This window comes from Pseudorca crassidens, chromosome 20 (genome assembly GCF_039906515.1).
Source record: "Pseudorca crassidens isolate mPseCra1 chromosome 20, mPseCra1.hap1, whole genome shotgun sequence".
Taxonomy (NCBI): Eukaryota; Metazoa; Chordata; class Mammalia; order Artiodactyla; family Delphinidae; genus Pseudorca; species Pseudorca crassidens.
In genome coordinates this window covers 12260114-12267475 of record NC_090315.1, presented here as the reverse complement: position 1 = coordinate 12267475, position 7362 = coordinate 12260114, and the positions used below count along the sequence as shown (strand labels likewise).

General features: G+C 52.6%; 1 protein-coding gene across 1 annotated transcript; it reads right to left on the bottom strand.

The window, feature by feature from the left end:
* Positions 1-655: 655 nt before the first annotated feature.
* Positions 656-5180, bottom strand: LYPD5 (LY6/PLAUR domain containing 5). Its single transcript, XM_067718202.1, is given in 6 exon segments — positions 656-1404; positions 1406-1544; positions 1792-1938; positions 2167-2346; positions 2890-3015; positions 4710-5180. Coding segments are annotated over 6 exon segments (792 nt in total). The 5' UTR covers positions 4792-5180; the 3' UTR covers positions 656-1286.
* Between the last annotated feature and the right edge of the window lie 2182 nt (positions 5181-7362).

The following is a 7362-nucleotide window of genomic DNA, read 5'->3' as shown; positions in this document are numbered from 1 at the left end:
ATGATAATCTCTAGGTCATCCCATGTTGCTGCAAATGGCATTATTTCATTCTTTTTTTATGGCTGAGTAGTATTCCATTGTATGTATATACCACATCTTCTTTATTCATTCATCTGTTGATGGACATTTAGGTCTATTCCATGTCTTGGCTACTGCAAATAGTGCTGCAGTGAACATTGGGGTGCATGTATCTTTTTGAATTATGGTTTTCTCTGGGTATATGCCCAGGAGTGGGATTGCTGGGCCATATGGTAGTTCTGTTTTTAGTTTTTGTTCTCCATAGTGGCTGCACCATTTTACATTCCCACCAACAGTGTAGGAAGGTTCCTTCATAAATTAAAATTTTATCAATAGCATCCATTCTACTTTTTTTTTTTTTTTTGCGTTACGCGGGCGTCTCACTGTTGTGACCTCTCCCGTTGCGGAGCACAGGCTCGGGACGCGCAGGCTCAGCGGCCATGGCTCACGGGCCCAGCCGCTCCGCGGCATGTGGGATCCTCCCGGACCGGGGCACGAACCCGTGTCCCCTGCATCGGCAGGCAGACTCTCAACCACTGCGCCACCAGGGAAGCCCCCATTCTACTTTTTCACTGCCTTTTCCCTCTTACCCAAACCAGATATTTCTCGTGCACTGCAGTTAGCAGACAGCAATAAGTAGGTGTTGAATGAGTATTTTTAAATGACTAAATATTCAAACAGATGATCACAGATCAAGATGACAAAGAGAGGGAATTCATTAAATCCCGCCCACAACCACTGTGAAGTAGGACCTTGTCATTACTGTAGGTTTTATTTTCACCTCTGCCTGACAAGTTAGGAAACATAGTCTCAGTGAGATTAAGTAACTTGCCCAAGGTCACCCACAGGCAAAATGCTGAAGCTGGAATTCGAACCCATGCAGCCTGGCTCCAGGCTCTGGAGGGAGAGCCTAGGACCAGGAAACCCACAACCAGGAAATGGGGTTGTGGTGAGCCTGGGCCTGGTTGGTGCTCAGCAAGCAGGATCTATGATCAGGTTTGCTCTGCATGCGGGGTGGGATGTGGCTGTTTCTCCCCACCCTGGGATGCTAGGGACCTTGCCCAATTTCTCCCAGGCCTGCTGACCAGGTAAGGGCTGGGCGTTAGTAGGGAAGCGGGAGGGAGGGGGAGAGAGAGAGAGAGAGAGAGAGAGAGAGAGAGAGACACGGGAGTGCAGCTCTTATTTTCCACATTCCAGGAACTGAAGCAGTGAGAAGAGGGCGCGTGTGCCCTGCCCCCAGCATCCTGCTCAGGAAGGGGCTGGAGGGGCTATGAGGAGAGCCCGAGGGGTCCTCCCAGAGTGCTAGCCAGCAGGGTAGCCATGAGGAGAAGGACTATGACGGTGGGGGGCGCCCCAGGAGGGACGGTGCCCAAGGCGCTGGTGAAGGCTGATGGAGTCCTTGTTGCAGAGGTGCCCCTCACAGCAGGAGCCCTGGAGGTCGATGTTTGTCCACGGGCTGGTGGTGCCCTGGGTGGTGCAGGAGGGCCGGTGGCAAGTTCTGATGTACACAGGGACTGAGAAATTGCCTGGGAGGCGGGCAGTGAGGAGGGTCAGAACCGAGGGAGGCAGCTGCACCTGAACCTCCACCTCAGAGATCACAGCCATGACTGGGTCCTCAGACTTACTTCCAGTCCCCTCCTTAGACCAGAGCCATGCCTCCTCCCTCAGTCCAGGACCATGCCTCCTTCTTTAGACCAGGGCCGTGTCTCCCTGTCAGCCCTGCCCTGCCTCCACACCCCTTGCCCAGGCCCTCTCACCCTCCCAGCCTCTCACCAAAGGTCATGCTGCCATTGCCCTGGAAGCAGATGCTTTGGTCCTGGTGACACTGGACGCGCCAGAACTTCTCCGGGGTGCAGTCCTCCGGGTGGATCCCCACTCAGGAGTAGCACTTGGGGCCGCTGAGCGTCGGCGGGTTGGGCGCTGGCAAGAGAGCGTGGACGCACACTCAGGTAACGGTCCTCGGTACGGTCGTGCGGGTTGTGCATTGCGCCAGGGCTCCCGTCTGGCCCGACTGGGGCGCTGGAATCCCAGCGCGCCGGGAGGAGGAGCCCAACGGAGACCACACCCCTCCCCGGGCGCGCGCGCGGGCCGGGGCCCCTCCCAGCCCCGTACAGTCCCGCCCCACACCCAGCCCCGGCCCTCGCATACCTCGGCCCAGGTTGGCGAGGGAGTCGTGGGTCTGGAAGTTCGCGTTGCAAAGGTCGGTCCCTCAGCCGCGCACCACCGAGTAGTTAGGCGGCAGCGCCTTGTCATTCCACTGCATCTGGCCCGTAGCCGGGCCTGTCCAGCAACCCTTCTGTACCATGGTCATTGAGGCGCGGTACCCTGGGAGCGAGGGGATGGGGTCTGGCGCGCTGCCTCCCCCTCAGCCCTTCTCCTCCTCTCCCACGCCCCCTCCTCTCCACCTCTCTCCCTCTAGTCTCAAGTCTCTTGCTCCTCTGTCTTCTCGCTTCTCACTCAACCTGGCTTCTCCCTCCAGCCCTGCCCTTCTCTTTAGTCCCTCGCTCCCTGTCATACTCTGCTTCCCTCTACACCGCCTCCCCCTCTCCTCTCATCACCAACCCTTTCCTCCTCCTCCTTTTCTCTCCTTCCCCTCTTCCGCTTTTCTGCCCCTCTCCCACCTCCTCTTCCTGGCCCCCCACTGTCTCCTCCTCCCACCTCCTGCCCCCCCATCCCCTCCTTCGTCCTACCCCTTCTCCAACCTCCACTTCTGCATCTCTATCCTGACCTTCCCTCCCCTCTTCTACCCAGTTCCTTCCCAACCCCTTGTCTGCTCCTCCACCCCCATCCCCCCCACCCCGTCTAATCTTTCATCCTTGTCCTTGTCCCCCGCTCCCGCCCTTTTTTTGTGTGTTTCCTGCCCCTCCCCAGTGTTCAGGGATAAGACAGCCTCGGAGCATCCGAGGAGACAGGAGACATTGAGGAATTTCCTGCCACTGAGGTCAAAGGGCCCGAAGTAGAAGTGTTGAAAGCTGTAGCATTGCAGGGCTTGGGACCCTGGGGAGAGGAGCAGGGGTGGAGTGAGTGGAACAGGCCAAGGATGAGCCTGTGCAAGGAATCAGGCTCCACCCTGCATATGACAGCCACATGGGCCAGGCTCTTCTGCTCTGAGGGGAGACAGGCCTTGTTGCCTTGAAAGAAGCAGGGGCTGCTGCTGTGGCTGGTCATGGCTGTGTCTACCTCTCGGCACAGCAATGGCATCTGCACCTGCCAGTCCAGGTTTTTTTTCCCCAGGCTCTTCCGAATCTCCATCCTCTTCCAGGAAGCCCTCCAAGATTTTGATAAAGGAGGAAGTGATTCACTCCTGTCCTGCCTATCCCTTTCCCAACTATACTCATGATATCCAGTAGCACTAAAAGGTCACTGATGGAAAACAAACACTCCAGTATAGGCACTGGGATGTACAATCTCATGCTACAAATGCACACAGAGCCAGCCCCTAGCAATACAGGTACACACACACACAGAACACTTAAACACTGACGTAAACACAAAATAACAAAATTGACACAGGCTCATGCAGATCTCACAAATATTCACAGAGTATCCTGAATGCATTCACACTGAGTTCTACATTTACAAGCAAAACGAGTACCACCCAGACCCTCCAATAGAAACCCCGGAAACCAAGGCACAGGATCTCACACATGCAAAATCACACTCACAGACAGAAAACTGTGTGGGTACGGAAATAATCACAACACACAGACCCAGGAACACAGGAAGTCATACCCAGAGAGAGACAAATACAGACCCAAGAATCACAGACATACAAATAAAATGAGACCCTGAAATCAGGCGAAGTTAGAGATAGCCAAAAAAGAGGGCTACAAAAACAAACAATTTAAAATCATATTCAGATGCAAGATACATAGAGACACACAACAGATACACAGAGAGACAGATACACATCAAAATACCCAAACACACATACACAGAGAGAAATACAGGCCCACCAGTCATAGAGATGCACAAACACAAAGAGAAACAGAGATGCAAAATTATACACACATCTCTTTTAAAAAGAAAGTGAGGCTCAGAGATAAACGGACCCATAAAAGCATTTGTTCAAACACCCAGACATCAAAACCTGGTACAGATAAACACACACAAGCACAGAGACCCACAGGACACCCTGACACATGGACACACAGAGAAATCGAACTCTCTTCCGTGGACGAGCGTGTGCACGTGCCTGTGCGCACACACACAAAGTTGTTATATGCAGGCATAACCTCCTTCCCACCTCTCAAATTCCCTGCCTTTGTAGCCACTTCAGTCCTGATATGACTATGTCCCTGTCCTTACGCAAACTAGGGGAAGGGGTTGCCTGAGGATGAGGCCAAGGTTTCCTGCCAGTTCTGGAAAGAGCCCCCATGGCTCCCCAGAGGTACCTTTGAATGAGGACATGGGCAAAGAGGATGAGAAAGGCTGGAGTAGTGGAACAGAGACGCTGGAGGAAATGAGTGATATGGAAAGAACAGAGGAGGGGAAGAGAACTGGAGAGGACACAGTCTCCAGGCCTCTCCCAACCAAGACGCAGGAGTCCGGGCCCCCAGCCCCTTCTCCCTCAGACCCAGGAATCAGGGCCCCTAGTTCGCTCCTCCCTGAGTCCCTGGAATCCGCCCCCCACTCTCTGCTCCCTCAGACCCAGGAGAGTCCAGCTATCTCCCACCCAACTGCCCTCTTACCACTGGACTCAAAAGTCTGAATACCTGTGAGACAGAGGACAGCCCCAAAGAGGCACAGCAGGGTGGCTCTGGGGCCCCCCATTGCCGGGTTGTGGACCTGAGTGGAGACACCGAGGACAGCTCCTGCTCTGATTTCTGCGTGGCTGGTTCTCCCAGCAAAGCCCCAGGCCGGCAGGCATTCCTCCACCCCCGCCCTCCCTTGCTTGGGCTCGTTTCCTCCTAGATAATCATGATGGGGCCTGGACTCCTGGATCTGAGGGAGGAGGGAGCTAGGGGCCTGTAACCCTTAACTTTGGGGGGATTCGCGTTTTGCAGGCTCTCTTTCTACCCTGTTCCCCAACACTGTGTTCTAGTCTGAGGTTGGCACTCACGGCCTCTTGATTTCTCTTCTCTTCCTCTATCCCAACACATACCATCTATATGGGCCCACGTCTCCAGACCCAGAGACACAAACATCACCTCCTCCTTGAAGACTTCTCTGACCTGCCACGCCCGCCTACAATCATCCACCCACGTTCAGCCTCAAATACCTCCGTCTCCCAGCCTTGGTCACCCTGGGTTGGGCTAGTGTCTGTCACTGCATCAGGCTGTGAACTCCTCAGAGGCCTCAGGGGATGTTTGTGATGTTGTAGGAATGAGTGAATCGAGGAACTTAGAAACAAACTGACAGGGAGATAGAGACTCCCAGAGAGGCAGTTACACATGGGATGCAAAAAGACAGACACATCCGGTGTGGACAGATGCAGATGTAGACACACAGACAAACGCAGACTTGATGAACAGGACATGCCCACAGAAGGTGTTTAATACATTTTTTATTAGACTTTGAAATGAATGAATTTTAAAACATCGGAGGAGATAGAGACACAGGCAGACAACTGGAGGGATACACTGTCCCCTGAGGATTCAGCCAAACCCATGTGGACACTCAGACACCAGGCAGATGGGAACTTCCAGATGGATGCTATCGAGGGTAGTGGGAGCTGATGTCAAATTGGCATCTCCTGATCTGCCTTGCTTCTTGCGCTTGGAGGAACTGCCTGCTGGGATCACACCTACTCACCGTGCCATGCAGGGTGGGTACCAGGCATGTGCAGAGACCTAGGGTCACGAACCCCCAGATGAATGGGCAGAGGGGACACAATAGCGGTGACCACGACAGCCTTAACGGTCTCCTGAGCTTGACTAAACTTGACACGGGCTTCTTCCTGACTTCACGCCCCCAATTTCCCTTTCCTTAGAGCATTTACTTTAGAAAACTTGTCATTGCCGATTCTTTCTCTGTCCCTTTGAAATGTAGGTAAATTTTCTCCCAGCCTCTTGCCAGTTTTACAGCCCAGGAATGTCTTTCTCAGGGGACCTGGGAGCCACCCCTCCAAAATCTCATCATCAAGGAAGATAGCACCCCTGACCCTCAGGCTCTGTTGGAGGGTAGGAGCCGAACTTGAATAAGTGGCAGTTAGCAAACACAGATGCCTAATTACAGAGAAAAACATTTGTAAACTCAGGAGTAAGTCAGGGTGCTGGACCATCCCATGCACCAACCTCCCCTCCGTCTCTGGCATTTTCCCACTAGCTTATCCAGCTGAAAACCCCTCCCACCTTTTGTTTCAGTGGAGTTGAGTTCAGTCTCTCTCTCTTATTGCCATAGTCTTGAATAAAGTCTCCTGTGCCTGTTTAACTTTGTTCGGTGCGATTTTTCTTTGACAGCAAACACCCAGGAACTGTGGACACTCACTAGGGTTCTGGACTCACCCTCGTTTTGCCAAAACCCTGCTCCTCCCAACAGGCCTCACTTCCCTGAACCTGTTTTGTATCCAAATTATTTTTCCTGTTTCTCCTGTTCCTGCCTCTCTGTCAGGGTCTGGCCCTTCAGGGAGAGGGTGGAGCTAACAACCCCTGGAGAGTAGAGACTGGCCAGGAAAGGAGGCTGGGTTTTCTGAGGCCCCTGTGGAAGGTGGGGGCATTGGAGGTATTCACAGTTTCAGAGACTGAGGCTTGAAGAGTTGGCTGACCAGCCCATTTAGTGTGTGAGCCTGTGTGTGTGTGTGTGTGTGTGTGTGTGTGTGTGTGTGTGTGTGTGTGTGTGTGTGTGAGAGAGTGTAAGTGACTGTGCGAGCGTGCAGCTGTGCCCGTGTGATTTGAACTCTGGTAGCCTTCAGGTACCTTTGGAGGCTGTGAGGTATCAGGTGGGAAGCTCCCCACTGCAGGAGGCTGTCGATGAAAAAAAATCAATGGTCAATCTAAGAAAGAAATGGAAAATTTTATTCGAGCCAACCTGAGGATTATAACCTGGGAGACAGTCTTTCAGAAAGCTCTGAGGACTGTTCTGCCCATTAGAGGTCAAAGCACAGTTATATAAGCTTTTGAGGCAAAGAGTTATCCAACAAATGATGTATTGACAGTTTATACAATCCAGATCTGTATGTACAAAGCAAGTAGTGGGTTACTGTGATCCCTTACAAGATTAAGAAGGAACATTATCCCCTAAGGAAGCCTGTTCAGTGCAGATGTACAATACACACTAAAGGGAAAGGCAGAGGCCCAAACTGGTAGAAAATAATTTTATGTTTAAATTTTTCTTGTCTTGCCATAAAATATAAATTTTATTTCATCCAGGTAATCCAATGGAGACCCAGTGATCTAGGTCTAG